The sequence below is a fragment of the Schistosoma mansoni genome, chromosome 3, assembly GCF_000237925.1.
Source record: "Schistosoma mansoni strain Puerto Rico chromosome 3, complete genome".
Taxonomy (NCBI): domain Eukaryota; kingdom Metazoa; phylum Platyhelminthes; class Trematoda; order Strigeidida; family Schistosomatidae; genus Schistosoma; species Schistosoma mansoni.
The window spans coordinates 4331603-4350678 of NC_031497.1; the positions used below are offsets into that span (position 1 = coordinate 4331603).

The 19076-nt window shown below is 33.9% G+C and overlaps 1 protein-coding gene across 1 annotated transcript; it reads left to right on the forward strand.

The window, feature by feature from the left end:
- Window positions 1-1317: 1317 nt before the first annotated feature.
- Smp_018260 (glycogen synthase) lies at window positions 1318-18646 on the forward strand (the record flags this gene model as incomplete). The annotated part of the gene is made up of 12 exons (XM_018798954.1): window positions 1318-1459; window positions 1545-1726; window positions 5603-5798; window positions 7919-8109; window positions 10683-10930; window positions 11017-11137; window positions 13456-13659; window positions 13758-13913; window positions 14464-14590; window positions 15553-15710; window positions 16537-16638; window positions 18199-18646. The coding sequence occupies 12 exons, from the start codon at window positions 1318-1320 to the stop codon at window positions 18490-18492; spliced, it is 2121 nt and encodes a 706-aa protein (XP_018650791.1). The 3' UTR covers window positions 18493-18646.
- Between the last annotated feature and the right edge of the window lie 430 nt (window positions 18647-19076).

A 19076-nucleotide genomic window follows, 5' to 3' on the forward strand; every position in this document is an offset into this window, starting at 1 on the left:
GAAAATTCCCGAGCCGGCGAGTAAATGCGGCCGTACTCGCCGGCCCTTCCCCTCAGGTTGGTCGTTTATCTTGTGTGTACGATTATCGCACTAACTCTAGGTCCCTAGTGGATACAGGTGCCCAAATTTCTGTCGTTCCTATTGGTAACAGTAAGTCTCAAGCTACGATGCTTCGACTGTGCGCTGTGAATGGCTTAGTCATTCCTACCTATGGTACACGACAGCTGACAGTCAGCCTGAGCAACCGATGACAGTATCTGTGAACGTTCATCATTGCCTATGTTCCCACAGCCATACGCGAAACTGATCTCCTACAGCACTGTGAATTGCTAGTCGATTCACGTAGGCTGCAGGTAATCAATACTTCGTCGAACAGCAAGTTCATGGACGTCAAAGTTCAGAGAGTTAGTCTATGTTCCGTCTCAAAGATGTAGTTAGTAACCCGTGCTATTTCACTGCCAGTACAATCTTAGTACGCGAAGAAAATATGAAGTGATCATTCCATTTCAGTACCAGGTCAAATTTTTAATGGAGTATTGTTGAGCCGAGTGAAAGATCAGCTTGGTGTGCAGCCGTAGGATCAGTAATCTGAATCGACCAAGTACCCACAGAATTGCTACACCACGGACCAATGTTGAGCACTCAGTTAAATGGAATGCTTTTTTCATAACAAACTCTTCGGTTGTGAGAAAGAATTCAGTGAAGTGTACATAGAACCCTTGTCGAATTTTCTACAATAAAAATTTTCTGAAATCTTCGCCATCCCACGGAACCCACACTTTAGATTTACTCCTGCAATCACGTATGCAGCAACAAACAGAGACTCCAAAGAGATCAGCAGAAGCCGATTAAAACGTCCGACAATTGATGGCTTCCGCAACATCAACCGTGAGCTGTATAATCGAATACACTGATCTCATCCCTTGAGTCTTTCAAGTGATAATAAAGGATTGATTGTTCTCATGAAGCGCACTCTAATGGCTTCAAAAGTGATTTGTCCGAAGAAACTACTGGATTAAACTTCATACAGTGAAACACAGCTCCACATTCACCGTTTATTGCATCACTACTACTATTGCTGTTCACCACATGAACAACCATGCCAGTATTAACGTAATAATAATCTAGTTCATTGTAAACAGCTACCGAATAAATTCGAAAACAAAGTCATGGCTAACATAGAACCCAAATGAGTAATAGTTCAGAGTGAAAGAACTATCGTTTCTTCAACTTGCAACTTACTGAGTAAGTTTGTTTAAATATACCACTGAACTTTAAAGAGTTAATTAAGGGGGTCACGAACGCATCGCGCGAACTATGTCAACTCTTGGGAGGAGAGCAAGTGTTGCTCGGTATAATAGAGACTCATTGATATCTGATGACTTGATACAATCAATAAACCCTGAGGTATACCAACGTAAATTTGTTTTCGAAGTTGCTTGGGAGGTGGTCAATAAAGGTCAGAGTTTTATCTGTATTAGTCTTTTCATTTTATTTTTAACTTCATCAAAATGACTTCATTCAGTATCACTTATTTCTTCTAGTTGGTGGGATATATACTGTCATCCGTACTAAGGCCGCATCTGCTGTGGAGGAGTTGGGCGACCGTTATATTTTATTTGGCCCACTCAATGAAGTGTGCATGAGGACTGAAGTAGACGTTACAGAGCCAACAAATGAGGCATTAAAACGCACAATCAAAGCCATGCGTGAACATGGCACAAAAGTGAGTAAAGATTAGTGTAATCTGTCTGCTGTTCGAGACAAAGTTATCCCTATATTTTAGTTGTCTGCTGGTTATGCTTGTTCTCTTGAGTTAGCTCCATATAATTGGCGTCTGTGACTTAAAGCTATCATATTCTTAAGTCCGCACAATAAAAAGAAATTTCCGTTAAGTACCGATGCAGCTGGTGCTCTTGTAAGTTATAATCGTGTGGTACCAGTTGTGTCGCCTAAAGAAGTACGAAGCTTATCATTATCCAAGTTTCTCTAAATATGAAACGCAATGAAACTATAATTTACGGACGATCTATCAGAGATGCAATAAAGACCTTGAGAATGTCCCCCTACATACTACGACTAAATGAGGGTTGTAAACAAGTGTGAGGAATGAGGTTTAATATTTACAGTTGATGACTAGGGTTAATAATTAGATTTAGGGTTCTAATCACGAACTGACATTGGCTATAATGCCGAAATTCTGTTTAGCCAAGTAAAATAATTTGGCGCAAAAATTCAAGACCTGTTATCCTAGATCTGCTTGGTTTTTCCATAAATTATAATTTCACCTGAAATACCCATCCACCATAGACACTTTTATCATGTTAAGAAATGAACCCCCATACTTACCACCCAATTCTATTTTGAAGACAAATAACTTATTTCCTCTAAATAGTTTTTAACCTATCACAAGTCAATTGTATTCGGTAACATCACTTTGAAGTAGTTGATATTTTCTGAATAGAATGGTAGATAATAAAACTGTAATAATGCCACTAACTTCACTCACGGTTAAGTATTTATTTTTACTGGATCAAGAAGGAATTACTTATCTACATGGAAAGTCCCTCTCGACCACAAAAATTTTACAAACTGAAAAAGATTCACCTGGTGTTTATGGAAAATTGTTTCGACAAATGTGACACTCGAATGTGTATAATATTAAACCATTATTTGTTATTTATTTATTTAAACACATAAATATTGGTACAAAAAACACCAGATAAATATGCGCCTCACAAATCTTATTTGACTTGTGTGAGGGCTGAGATACTGCCTAGGTGCCCAGACTGAAGCAGGTGGTTTTCTTAGGGGGCCACACCCGGAGCGTTTGACCTAAAAGTCTGGTCCACAAGGCAGTGGAGCATCGTGAGGAGATGCAGTCCCATGGTAGCCGGTGACCAACAATAGGTTCATACGCCATTCGTTCCATCAGGATCCTGGAGCCCATGTGCACCATTAGTTTAGAATCAGGGTTTTCCAACTCCCCTAGGTGGACCCTCTATTTCCACCAACCCGTTTAAAGCGCCGGACATTCGCTTTTCGTCCTCTCACTTTCGTAAACAACACCCCCGCCACGAGAAGGCAGTGAGTAGGACTTCCCTGGCAGAGGCTATATATTCGCGTGGCCATGTGAGAGCATTTCGAGGAGAGCGGACTCTCCCCACTCTCGGCCGTACCAGGGCATTTGGGGGCTATATATTAAACCATACTGATTTTGTGCTTAGTTGTGTGGTCATCTGCCTAGGTAAAGTTCTTATGCAGAATTACATGTATGTTAAAAGCTCATTATTCTTCGCAAAGCTATTACCACAAATAACAATATTTCATTAAATATTTAGTAAATGTTGCTTAATATTACTTATCTGGTTGCTTTTAGAGAAGTTATGTTTTTTAGTCATCGCAAACTAAGTTTGTTCATAGTATCGGATTCACAATAGAAAATTATTAATAATGATCTTGTTTGATGCGAAAATGAGATCATTTGTAATCATGAAATCGTCATGTGAAGTTATCTAATGCTTAAAACGTAGTATGTCTAATTAGTCACTAGTTTTTTGTTTTGCGGATTAGCCTTGTTTAATTTAAGGCGAATTTCGTTTTGTTCTCCACTTTTTCTTTTATTTCAAGCTCCTAAATGTCTGGCCATCGTAAGAGATTTTAAACAATTTATATATAGAACTTTCAAGGTATTCATTCTCCTTTTATTAACATCGCGAAACTACAAAATCCCGGAAATCATCATTATGAGAGTGACCCTGACTTTGTATGATCTACCTTGAGATCAAGGCTGAAGGCTCAATAAACACAACTTATTGAGGGCTTAAATTCAGATTCCAAGATCAAAGACTATATGTCATCACTCAACCCATTGAATGAAGAACTTTATAGGACATATGGTTTTCGGTGAAATAAGAAGAGATTGTAATAAAAGAAACTGAAAAAATGTTTTGACATTGAATTGATTATTATATGACAAAATAAACTTGAATGTAGACTATTCTTCTGACGACTCTTTAAAGAAAAATCCTCTATGCAAAGTTGGACGCTCCGCTTAAGTTAGCTGGTAGAAAATAAAGGTATAATATCACTGTTGATCATATCGGATTTGGATTTGCAGATAATTGGCGTAGTGCACAAATATATCAGAAGAATGCATTGATTGTATCTAAAACAATTCGCCATGTCACCTAAATTTTGTGATGTTTTTTATGTAATAGTCTTTTACGAGTTCAGACATAGAACAGCTAAAAACGTTGTTTATTGTGACTAAACACAAAGGACCAATTGTAAGTTGTGACAGTTCGGAACGGAGTGGTTACATTTTAGTAAGGATGTCACTATGTGACTCATTTCTATCATCTCGGTTGATCTGGTATCGCTAAAATTTGTAGATGATCTTATTCTCAGTTTTTTGAAGTTCCTGATAAAGAAGCTGAAGTTCTTGTATTAAACTTACTCAAATGAATTGACTTTTTGAGATTCGTTTGGATTTCCAGTATGTGGGCATAATGGGTCCTGCACATTGTTATCGGACGCTTCTTTTCTGCTTTCAATTGAGGCTTTCATCGAAATACTCTAGACTTTTTGAGCAAACTTTTATTCTTCCTTTAGACCTGGTTTTATATGCTATTACTGAGATCTATATACTTTCACCAGAATACTTCGATTTATTGATTCATTATGATGTTATATTATCTTCGTACTCGTTTTCTTCTTGTCTTCAGTGGAGAGATCTTTAAGGTTATAAAGAGATCTGTGTGTATGATATTAACTTTTTTCGTTGAATGAATAGAGAGTGTCGTTTTAAACTTGGAACTTAAGTTTTGTCACTTTTTTGTTTGGTTTGCGAGGTTTTGGTTTTCATTAAGTTATCTCGTCATCATTGGTAATCCAAGTTGAAAATGTGTAAGCTAGGAATGTTGAAATTATTTCTCAGTCACCATTCTATTCATAACTATAGCCTTAGTATTGTTTGTTTGAATCTTCCCATCGATGTGTTAGGACTGCAACTGGCCTTAGTAACTAGTTTGTCTTGTAGTATTTAATTTACCATAGGATTAATATGTTTGTTAGTCCATTTGTAACAGGTAATAGTTTGGAGAGTTATATTTAATTGGTTTTAAATTTTAAATTTCTTCAAAAGTATTTATGTGTAATTGTGTAATTTTCCCCAACTACTTCGATTTTATTGTTCAGATAAGTTATACTTCTTAAGCTGTAAATAATTTCTCATAGTTAGTAGTCTATGTATTACCTTGTCAAGTTTAATCGACTCCGCCAGTGGGTTCTGAACCCTAGCAGACGTGAAATCTTGTCACGGGTTCATTTTACAAACTAGTTTTTCAAATTCTTACTGTATTTGAGTGATTCTCATTGTTTTTCTCAGAGTAGAAAAACCACTTATTTGTGTTAACGCCCTTAATGTTCCTCATAAATATTCAAACAGTTTCATGAGGCAATGAGTCCCCTTTTAAGGGGAACAACGTTTTAGGTGTATTAGCCACTCCATTCACACTTGAAAACCAATTTTAACAATAGTTATGACAATAATCTTGTATTTCTTCTATATTTCAATTCAATGTTTACCCATTGTTTATAGGTCGTTTTTGGTCGATGGCTAATTGAGGGCTATCCAAACGTTGTTCTGTTCGACATAGGATCATCTGCTTGGCGCATCGATTCTTGGAAAAAAGAACTGTGGGAATCTTGTAATATTGGGATTCCGGTCCATGATACTGAGTGTAATGATGCAGTCATTTTTGGAGCGCTTATTGCCTGGTTTCTGAAAGAAGTTAGTGAATTTGTATTAGATTGAAGTTCATTATATGTGGTTGTTTTCACGGTATCGATAAAAAATTTGAAAATTTTATTTATGTACGTTGATACAAATGTGTGATTCTACACAAACTAATCGATGTTACTAATTAGGTCCAGATGAAGCTTATTTTACATAAAAAGTGTTGTCACTGAGCGATATTGGTTGGGATGGGGAGTGTGTTGGAAGATAGCTGGAGACAGCCAAACTAAACGTGACATCAGTCCATGAAGTCATTGACTCTTGAACTAAGACGTGTCGGAAATTGCAGGTTATTTAGTTGAGGTCTGCACATGTGTCGTAGACAGTCATTGGTAATGTTTCGTGGCATGGCTCAAAAATGACTACAGTGACATAAATATATTTACTCTTTACTTCCCTTTAGATCATAGGTTCAGAAATTATTCCATATCCTTTTACTTTGCGAATTTATTTACTCACCTCGGGTTAAATTTTCTGCGTCTAGTGTTGTTTTACTGTCACCGATAAAAATTCTATTTTGGTTTTCTCCGTGATGGTTTCGTATCTTTGGGCTGATTTGATATGCCAACTTTGACTGATTCATGTAAATGCAGGTTGTACGTTACAAATGACTGGCTAATAACGTTTAGCAGGTACTTCTAAATAATTACAGGCCGACTGTGATAAAAATGGTAACAATTCTCTTATTCGCAGAGTTTAAAGTGATTTATTAATTGGTGATTCTTACTACAATTTTTGAAGTTTACCCATCTTTCTATCGATCAGAGTACTATTAATTGGCTTATATTATTACCTAACATGCTTGTAGATGGATATTTCTGAAATTAGATGAGTTGACTAAATGTCACTGAAATCTGTCTCAGGTTTAGAATCTTGCAACTAACTTTCTAGTAAGGAAATCTGAACACATTAGAAATAAACATTGTTTCACGGGTCACTATACATCGTGAAAAATGGAAATAATTTAAATAGTGACTTTTATGGATTGTATAAAGCTAATCAGCAGTTCTTCATAAAATACCGAAAACGATTTAACGATATTTGTTTCTTTTCCTAAGGTATTTATTGTTAAGGCTTTTTGATTAGTTTGCGAAATTCCTATTTACTGTTCTAAAATTGACGTATATATGAATAATGTCATGCACTAATCCTAATGATAGATTGGGTTCTTTTAGTTTAATAAACGACGTTGCCGTCCGATAACCTACATTCCACAGTCTTATTTTATAGAAATGTTTGAAAAGTCTTTAATTAACCTATGTTTTGTTTTACAAAACTAATAAAATCGTGTGACGATAATTTAAATAAGCTTTACCAAATCATTAGTTAGTCGATTAAGCATTCGTTCATCAGATGTTCTGTTGGTACAGCAAAGGGGAGTTGGCGAATACTCATCACATCGGTCACTTTTTTCATGCATTTAGAGTTAGCTCATTGTCCACACAGCACTAGGCTGATGTTTTAAGACGTATAACGTGACTCGTTTTTGGATATTGTGGCTTCCAAACAGTTGAAATGCATGACTTCATAAAGTTCAGTTAGTAATTACAGAAGAACATCATTTGGTGATTTACTGAAGTACAGTGCAAAATCAAACCTAAATAATCATATTGTTGAATATCATACTGACTGTGGTCTTGATATGGTTTCAATATCAGATCAATCTGTACAGTGCCCAGAACTAATAAGATCAATGATAATGATCTTAACGAATGAAGTATTTCAACCAAAAATAATGACAGAGTTCTTCTCAAAAAGATACTAATGACTTAGAGAATAGCCATGACGTCTCATGATAGGAAACCGGATATTACTGCAGTGATTGGGTCGAAAAATCTGATGTTTCGCATCTCTTGTGCTATAGCTATTAATGAATAGTAAACTACATGTTTGTTATATTCATAGTATTTGTTGTAAACTTAAATTTGTCTAATTTACCTTTAGTATTTGTTTTTGGTGATATTTACGAATGTCCACCTAATTTGTAATCAAATGAATATGTCTTCGTTTTGCATTGTAGCTTAGGTTAACAAAGCCGATTCATCTGGCTTGCCATGAATTCTGAGTAATTGTGATTTTATTTATGTTTTTAGTTTGCTGAGAATGTCAGAGAACTAGAAACTGACCCTCAACCACCAATCATTGCACACTTTCATGAATGGCTTACAAGCATTGGTTTAGTATTTACGCGTACTCGTCACCTTCCCGTTGCTACTGTGTTCACTACACATGCAACACTTTTGGGTCGTTATTTATGTGCTTCCTCTGTTGATTTATATAACCATCTTTCGGATTTTGATCTAGATAAGGTTTGTTCTTGTTTTTCATATATTGTTTAACCACCAAATGGTTCATTCTAATGTTCATATTCATCAATAAAAAATAAAAGAATAATATCGTGCAATTTCATGATTCTCTGCTGTTTTGGTTTTCTCTATAAGAGTATTAACTTAAAGCAACTGAAAGAGATAGTCAAACTAACACTTCGGTCTATGTGTTGCCAAACTGTTATTGCTTGTTAAAGATATGCGGATCTGGCAGTCAAGTGTAACATATTTTTTAAAAACTGAAGGCAAAGAATTTAAAATGGTAACGATATCATGTTTGAGATGTGGAACTTTTGTCCCAGTATGATTATGAATACTACGGTTACATTGAGCATATTATCCCATAACTGAGTGGTTGGACCAATAAAATATTGCTTGGTGGATGCTTTCAAACTGTGAATCATGCCCGGTGACTCAAGTACCTTACAAGATAATTAGACATATACATATTGTAGGAAAAAATCACTTAATTATACGAGTTGGCGATTCGAATTTAAGCATATAAATTCTGGTACAATAATTTAAAACTATGTGAATAGCTACAATAAATTATCTATCTCTCGGTCTTAAAAATGGAACCAAGTTATTGTAACTCTGTATGTGTTTTATAGTAACTTCAATCTCAAATATCTTCTTGATCAACAAAAACATTTCGTAATTTTAAGTCATACTTACCTAGGTAAAACGTTTTTACAGAAGAGATTGAGAATGCAGCTCTGCCACCAAACACTAGAAAAATTGATGTTTATGAACCATCAGACATTTTTCCTAGGTCAGCATTTAAGAAAACTTAGCTAAAGTAATTTTCAAATCATGTAGTATTTCTTCATTTTTCTTAAATACCAAAAAAACTATAGGCCTCTACTTCTTTCATTGTTATAGTGATCCTTTGTTATACTTCAGCACTGTTTATATGGTGAAACAGTATGTTATGTTGAACATTATAGTTGAATGTCAGGGGCTAATAACCAAGTTTTTCATCAGGTTACTTGCTATCTAGATCTTTTTAAGATTGAGTTTCTGAGATGACGAAATGAAATTGTCTTTACAAATCTTCCTATATTTCAAATATAATTTGAAATTTTTGACCAGCACTTTTTCAACTTTCCTCAAGGTCAAACTGTCCGTAAAATACCATTAAAATCAGTATAAATCGGATAGACGGACATAAACAACCTCTCACAAATGTCAATCGATCCAAGTTACTACACGTTACATCCACATATCTAGATGAAATTAGCCAGCGAAAAGAAACAAATCACCAGAAATAATAATACCGAGAATAGTGAATAACTTCTGAGGGAAAACAAATAATTAACCAATGAAATCGAAGAACGGAAGGTATATGGTGATGCAGTATTCATAACTTTGGGGAAACTTAATAGATTTGTACATATGGACACGTCCAACTAATTCTGAGCTATATCTCTTTAGCGTTTCATGGACCCTAAAAAGTAAACGTGTCCTTATTGAACTCAGATCATTAACCAAAAACTTCATAGACTTTTGACGTACGTTGTGTTGTTCCATATTTCTCTTCTATCCCAACTAGCAAAGCCTAGCATAACAGAAAACTGTAGAGATGTGTTATACAATTCATAAGCTTTTCTAAAGACGTGCTAAATCCAATCAGAAGTCTGCGGCAAACATGTGTATTCCTCAATGCTGCCACCATACCCAAGCAATCTGCCAAGACTATCTATGTTCCAAATATTTTTAACTTGTCTCTGTACGCTACTTGTGAAAGCCACATTTCGATTTTTGTAAGCAAATCTAGAGTAAAATATTGCTCAGAGAAGTTAGGCTTCAAAAACCAAACGAACGTATCATCTTCACTACAGATGGAATAAATTAGCAATCTATGGGGGTTCTTTCTTTAGCTCCAAAGTTTTTTATCTATACGTTTGATGTAAATGTTACGGTCTCGAACATTAAACTTCTTAACTATTTAATTATTAAGTGTGACTTCACATTTAATATGAGAGGCTTCTCTCATACTTTGTCTTTCAAGGCTTTTAGAACATTGAATTTTATGAGAATTTTAATCAGACACAACTGTATTATCTGCCTGCTCCGAGACTTTGGGAGTCTTCAAATATGAGAGCTATCATTGAAAAATCATTTGAAGAAAAAGCTATTTCTAAGAGAATATTTATAGGGATATCATATAAAAACATTGTTGATGCGCTTTTTGTGTTCCCAATTAATATTTCGATCCGTCGTAAACTTTGATGTGACGACTTGTATTCCCGCAAACACCTTGTAGTGCAGTGTTCTAGTCCATCAGCGTACTTTTCAGTTACAGACTGCTGTGTATCATTTTTCTAAACACCTAATATTAATGGAACTATGGAATCAAGTATTGAATACAGCTTTTGTATAACGCCACACTTTCCAATAGCATGTACAGATGAAGTCAACAATAGTAAGAAAATGACACAAAAGAAAGATATAGAATAAGTAAAGATGACAGATGATTTTTAACAGAATATCAAAGGTTTGAAAAGTAGGAATTTTTGTAAACTATTCATAATCAGATGTTTTTATTCTTACAGGAGGCTGGCGATCGAAATATTTACCATCGTTATTGCCTTGAACGTGCAGCCGTTCATTGTGCACATGTATTTACTACTGTGAGTAAAATTACTGGCTTGGAAAGTAAATTTCTTTTGCGAAGAGAACCAGACATCATCACTCCAAATGGTCTTAATGTTGTTAAATTTGCTGCACTTCATGAATTTCAAAATCGTCATGCGTTGGCTAAAGAAAAACTGAATCAATTTATTCAAGGACATTTTTATGGGTTAGTTGAAGTTATTCATAATTGGTAAATAAGTTTTGTTGATTTTCAAAGATTTTTTTTACCAAATCATAATATTTGTTTTTCAGACATTATGATTTTGATTTGGACAAAACATTGTATTTTTTCATTGCTGGACGTTACGAATTTCAGAATAAAGGAGCTGATATATTTATCGAGGCGCTGGCTCGTCTTAACCATCATTTAAAAGTATGCGATTACTGTTGATATTTAAAGTTATACATTTTATCCATAATGAAGATTTTTGTTTTAACTCATCATCTTTTTGTTACTAATCAGTTTATTCAATTTAGTTGCAATAATAACAATTCCAAGCGATTTATAATTTTATAACGTACGGCCTAATGGACATTTTCAACCTCTGGATGACATAGAGTTTAGATTTATTCTAAAGCAATCTAAAATTCATGTGTGTTTATAAACATGGCAATTTCGTTTCCTGAACTCACTCACCAAAGATGATAATTTACATTGTCATTGAATGTTTCTAATTGTCTACTTCAAAACAAGAAAAAGATCAGAGTATTTATCATTTTAAATGCCCAATGTTGGTAAGCTTTCTATCTTTGAATGGCGATAAAACGAATCAAAAGATAATGTGCAGTAAGCTTACTGGTTTTAGAAACAGGTATAAAAATTACGATTTATCCTGAACAATTCGAGGAAATTTTCTAGAGCATTCACTACCAAGATTTAATTAACTTTTGGGTCCGTTAGTGAATGATCTCTTTATTGAATCGTTTACCTGAAAACAGCTTGGGATTATCTGGCTAACTGTCACCAAGTCACGTTTTCCTACTCCTTATTATGTTTTCTACTTATCTCCAGACCCATCTTTTATCTATGCAGTAAAAAATAGTGGTGTTATTATTCTTACTCATGATGTTTCTATCTAATAAGCCTCTCTTTTTACAATCATGAAGTCTCAAATTGGGGATTTGCGGGGATTTTAGTAACTTTATTAGTTGAATTTATTAGTCGATATAAGCTGGAAGCAGTGGTCGACCGTCTCGTTCCAGTATGGGACTCTTCAGTGGTCTAGAGGTTAGGCGTGCGCGTGCGAAGTCGAAGGTCTTGGGTTTGAGTCCTTTTTGCGGGATCGTGGGTAGGCACTGAGGAGGAGTCTCATACTAGGACGGAAAGGCCGTCCGGTGCTTCCAGGTTTTCAGTGGTGGTCTAGCTTAGATCGACTCATGAATACAAATACTATAATCATGTATTCGCCATAACATTTTACACAACAACATATCAGTCTAGATCTTTATGCAACTTTTTGAGGATAAATATTGGAATAGAAGGGCGTGAACAGTTTTCTAACATTAGTCAGTTACTCATAGACCTAATATGAATGTGTATTGAATCAAGTTGCGACATCTCATCGGGATAGTGATAATAGAAATTAACAACACCAGAAGAAAAAAAGTGGATGATGTTAGCTGCAAGAGGAGTCTAAACATAAGTAGAATCGTTCAGCAGGAGTCAATAAAATGATAGCAGTACGAGAACAACAATTTGAACTTAACGTCTGAACACAAACATGCTATTGTGATTGATTGACCACGTGTTTGGGGAACTAATAAGTCGGTGTGTCACGAGTGATCCGAAGATATTCGATCAAGAATAAAAAATCAATTTACTTTTTTGTTTCATTAATATAAAGCATTAGGATTTTATTTATAATGCTCTGGTACCGAGACTTAAAGTTTATATTTTTCAGAAATACATGTGTTGTCGAGACATTTGTTCTAATACAGATTAATGATATCGTGATGACAGTTAGACATGATAACTTGAGATGGGTACAAATAGCACATTTCGAGCCCTATTAATTCTGAGGAATCAAAATCTCTACGAAAGCCTATATATTTCGTAAATTCATGTATTTGAAGGTCATTTCTATCTACAGTTTCACTTACGGTATCCTCTCTCTTGATAATTATTTACACATCTTTCTTGTTAATTGTAAAGAAGTGAATTTTTTCGCAAACAATGTGTGCTCATATCTGTATACCCAGAGTAAACTTCTAAAGTTAAGGGTCATCCGTTTGTCTCTCATTCTGACTCGCAAGTTATTTTTAAACGTTTCAGGTTTTTTTTAATTAGCCTACTATTAGCTATTTCCTCTATTCAGTTCCAAACTGTTCATAATTATACGTTTAGTGTATTAAGTACGTGGTAAATTTTTCCATTCTTTTCTGGGATTATTTAGGCCCAAATATGTGAGTTGACATTAAGAATAGACGAGAAGTTCAAACCTGACGTCTGTTTGTACAATCGTCAAACTGTCAAAACCTTACCATATCTAGAACATCACATTATTACTTAAGAACTTATGATTTTTCACGAACCTTATTTGGTTGGAAGCGACCGACTATTTTAATAAAATGTTACTGTAATAGGTGCAGTAAGATTCATGAAACGTTTCTTTTTCATTTTGTAAACGTAATTAGTTTAAGAGCTTTATATCATGTTACAAGTCCTCTTAACTTCTTTCTTTCTTGTCTCAGCAAGCACAAACTGATGTCACTGTCGTAGCCTTCCTCATTTTTCCAGCTCATACGAATAGTTTTAACGTGGATTCGTTTCGTGCCCAAGCTATTGTAAAGCAACTGCGTGAAACAGTAAATTCGATCCAATGTGAAATGGGACATAGGTTATTTGAGGTGTGTCTTCGAGGACGTATTCCTCAAGGATCTGATCTACTTACTCAGGTATGGTTATAAATGTTCCTGCGACTTTGTAGTGTACATTTTGCTTTACAGTCATTTATTTTATGAAACTGTATAATCATCTCATATTTGTTTTTCAGGGTGATGTATTTCGCCTTAAACGTTGTATATATGCAACACAACGAAATAATTTGCCCCCTATTTGTACACACAATGTCGTTCAAGATAATATTGATCTAGTTCTGTGTAACTTACGCCGGTGTCAGTTATTTAATGACCGTCATGATCGTGTTAAGGTAAACCATTTGTTATTGTCTTTTATTAACTTTATATTTTAATTTTCGAAATATTGAAAGTCAACTAACTGGAAACCATCTTGAGATACTTTATAAATGGTACTTTTTCAGGTATAGCTACGCCTAATGAAATACTCACAGCTCCTGCCATTTTGATTACAACGGTTAGATATTCTGAAAGATCAAATGTGTACACTTGAGTTCGTTCATGTATATTTAGTGACAAATCAGGAACATTGAAGGTCATCATTAAGTTCTTGATTATTGCGTCCAGAGGAAACCATTCAGAAATAAACCATCCCATTGTTAACCACTGTAAACTTTTATTTTTTGAGACTCCAAAATTATTTAGGCCTTTCCCATTATATTGAATGAATATATTTTTGTTTTGTTCTATATAAGGAAAATCATTGTCATGCGACTTACCTGTTTATAAGATGTTACAAAATATTAAAGAAATCACGTATTATAACTGCTTTTTCTGAATTCCGTCCTGTATGATGTGCATATATATAATTTCAATTCTTGTGTTTTGTTTTCCAACTGATAGGTTATTTTTCATCCTGAATTCTTAAGTTCTACCAATCCACTATTACCGATGGATTATGAAGAATTTGTGCGAGGCTGTCATTTAGGTGTTTTTCCATCTTATTATGAACCATGGGGTTATACACCAGGTAATATTTGTGTTTGATTTTATTTGTCTGATATCCGCGTTTTACTAACAAATCTTAGTTTAACAGCTAGTTATTTAGTCTTTCTACTACTTCCTATAACTTGTCTACTTTTATTTTAAGAATTGGTATATCTAGAATCAACTAGTTAGCTATTATTCTTTCCTTCATTAGAAAATGTCTACCAGCCTGATATCGAAATAATTATGAAAAACCAACGTTGTCAGCGTGAACTGTTCTTTGTATGAAAACTTGCAGTGTATATTTCTTGAATACAAACGTGACAATCTGTTAATGTATTGAATTGAGTACAGCGAATAGCATTAACGTCATGTTTCAGTCATGCTAAAAGCTCAAATAATCATACCTTTTTATTGGTTGTTTTCATCTTTCCATTGATGTTTGAGATTGGAATTGATCAGTCTCTTTTGGTATATGCTTGTCCCTTACGAATTGCCTCGATATCGCTATAAAGTTACAAGCATAGTAAGTTGAGGTGAATGGTGACTAACGGTGGAATCTAGGAAGCACGTTTCATCCCATTTGGAACTAGTCAGCTTGATATACCAACAAACAATACAAATAGGCTGAAATTCACTCCATTACACAAGCCAGTGGCTATATGGACTTAATAGCCTCTCGCATAAAGCTGCAGCGTTTGAAGTGGACGGTGTTAGGTCAGAGTCTCGGAATGAACATCAGCTCTGGGATGCAGGTACATTCGCCTGTTGAGTCTTGTAGAGGACGAAGCGTGTATACTAGTTCCATTTCCAGCCATCACGCAACTTGAATAATTATGTTGGTATGAGAGGCAATGGAACTATCCCGTATGGTGTGCTTAATGAGCTGTAGTGACGAAAGTCTCATTCGTTATTATGATACTTAAAAGTGATATGATTTGGTGCATTTTTATATAGTAATTATTCATTATTCTTCTATATTGCTTTTATTTTGTTTCATTTAAGCTGAATGCACTGTAATGGGTATTCCATCGGTAACGACAAATCTTTCTGGATTTGGCTGCTTCATAGAAGAGCATGTAGAAGATCCCAAATCGTATGGAATATACATTGTTGATCGTCGTTTCCAAAGCTGTGAAGACAGTGTTCAACAGTTAACCAAGGTATTACTCTAGGATCAAAGCTATCAAAACTGGAATTAAACTATACCTGTAGTTGGCTCTATTTCATTCTTCTATAGTTCCTTTTTGAACTCATTTTATGATCACATATAAGATTCAGCCGTTGGTTGACGCCTCAGTTGTCAAATATGACACAATTTAAAATAGAAAATATTTCTGTATTTTTATATATCTTATGGAATAAGGTGGCAGGGTAATGATTGAGAGCTGTGCATCCAATAATAGATCATTTTCTGTTGATATGTTAGGATTAAACTAAAAGTGTATTCGATGCAAATTATCTCTGAAAATAGTAATTTTTAACGAAAAGCAACACTTTCAGAGGTGTTCAAAGTTATTCAGTGCTGACTGGCTTTTAATAATTGTCGGGCCAAAGTCAGCACATGATGTTAGAACTTCAAATTTAACAATCTACATAGCACTTTGTGATAACTTTCAAGGTTGTTTGAACTTATCGTATTTTGAGAGAAAAATAGTAACGTCACATGTCATACTCTGTTGAAAAGTATTTTTTTACCATTTAGTTTTTCAAACTGCTTCCCTTCAAGCACCTATGATTAAATAACTGTAGTCATGTTGTTGTGTCTTCAATCATCATTCGTGATTAGTATAAGATTTCTTAATGGTAAGCATACATAGACGATTTTTTCAATTGAGATAGCTTAGTTTTAAACGGAGTTGGTTGTCGTCCATCATTTAGGAAGGTTGATTTTTTATTATAAAGTATATGAATAGAAACATATATAATAAGTGTAATTTTTTCTTCAAATGTCTTTCATTTTACACCTTATTTCTAATTTTTCTACAGTATTTGGTTGAGTTCTCTCAATATTCTCGTCGTCAACGTATTGTTTTACGAAATCGTACCGAGCGATTAAGTGAACTGTTGGATTGGAAAAATCTTTCCTGTGTAAGTGTTAAGGTTCTTCGAAGTTGTATTTCAGTCAAAAGATATTTAAAATGATAAATAACACTTATTATTTTAAAGTACTCATCTACAGTAATATAATTACTATGAATTGTTTTATTTCCTTAGGCTTAGGTTAATTTATGAACTTTAGACCTGAAGTGTAATTCGATTGATCGAGTAGTTAACTTTAATCTAATAACTAGACTATTTTTTCATATATGCTGAACCGTTTCTCATCAAAATGTGCTACACCTATTGGTTTAAGAATGATTCGGTCTAAGGGTTTGAGGACAATAACTTTGTAATCATGTACAAATCTTTGAGGAATATTATATTTGACTAGAATTTGGAAGAATTGCGTTTCTTAAATCTATGAACTCAAGCTCTACCTTATTAAATATAAGTTAATGTTTGTCACCATGATATAGATACATTCACTCTCTAGTATTCCTATTTGAATCTCAATAGCCCTCTTCTAGTTCAGATTGTTGAAAGAAGTACAGTCAGTCCTCCGACTGAATTAAAATACTTCGAATAAGTTGATGTCAAATTAACTTAACTAAAGAAACCTACTGTATCATTGAAGAAGAAGCAAAGACAGTTCAACGAAAAAAGAGTTTCTTTTTGACTATTTCAATTATATTTCTAGTTTATTTACTTAAATTGAATTTATAATAAAATAGCAGGGTATCTTTGTCATTTTGAAACAAAATTATCAACAATAATCAAAAGTTTTAAATATCAACTATGATACTTTTAGTATTGTATGTTTGAATCTTCCCATCGATGTGTTAGGACTGCAACTGGTCAGTCTCTAATTTGCATATGTGCATACTGTGCTTATTGCCTCAATATAGCCTTAATTCACAAGCATGGTAAGCAGAGATGGATAGTGGCTAGCAGTGGTACATCCAGCTGACGAGTCCCAAACAGGACGAAACGCGCGTCCTGGATTCCACTGCTGGCCACTATCCATCTTTGCTTACAATTATTTTAGATTGAAAATTCATTGTTAGAAATTAGTAGTATATCGGATATATTAATTTTTAATATGATATATTTCTTTGAACATTATAATATGTCATTAATCGTTGGTTTATATGAATTTGTGATTATAGTGTTGTTTAATTAATTGACTTATTCTGAACGTCATTCAGTGATATATATATTTTAATCTTTGAACGTAACACGTTTGGTCATAAGGAGGAGAGGAAGGAATTAGTTTTAATATTTTCCAATATAATATAACGTTTTTATTAATGAATTTGTTTAGTGTTAATAAACTATCCATCCATATCATGGATACTTCTTTTTGGCTAAAAGACATGAACTTTTGTGCTTGTGTTTGAGTTCCTTTTATAATGTATCAACGTGATGTCTACTTTAAAAACAGGATTTTTATTATCCTCATTATAATAAATTTATGAATCAATCTTATCGTTTGAATGTCATTAGCAAAGTTAGTGTCCTATAAAATATAGCCACTTATGAAGTGTATTATAATTCATGTATGTTTTTAATTATTAGTACGTTTCATATATATCTTTTTTTTTCATCTAGTACTATCAACGTGCCAGATTAATGGCATTAAAGAAATTCTCTCCAGAACTATTCACATCTAACAACAATGATGATGCATTATCGACCCATAGTTTTCATATTAGTCGACCATATTCAGCACCTGTATCTCCATCACTATCTGGACAATCAACACCGTTGCGTAGTGCCGGTGCAAATAGTTCAAATCGTAGCAGTCCTACATCACATTTAGATGATGATGAAATTGATGATAACACAGAACGATTAGAACTAGGTCTTGGTGCAATAGAAATCACTGATGCTGTACCTGGTTGAGGTACAAAAGTGAAAAAAAATATCTCATCAATATTGAACTATAAACTTAGAATGTGCCTAGTTTATTGTCTACTTTTATTTCTTCTCTTTTCATTATTTGTCATTTATTTCATTTCTTTTTTGTTCATTTCTAATTCATTTAGACCTTTGTTTTAATGTGCATATTTTATCAATCCTATAATAATGTTATAATTTATTATTATTATCCTCTCTTGGTAATAGTTTAACACTGTACTAATTTTTTACACTTCATTATGAATATTATTTTGGCATTTTGTAAAGTCGTGATCTCATTTCTTATGTGTCAATAAGATTTAGAAAAATAGAAAACATGAATCTCATTCATTTTACAAATTTTTTATTCCATTTTTTAAATTGGTTGAAAGTGTTATGATTAATAAGTTCAGTAGGTATGATTTCTGAATACGAAAATATTTATAGAAACGATATGACGAGCCAGCATGTCGGAAATGAAGATAAGCGCGAAACGTTTGTTGTATCCTATGCTGAAGCTTATGAGATAATTAAAATGAGACTGTATAAGAAATTTGAAGTACGAGTGTCAGAATAAAGTTAGAAATACA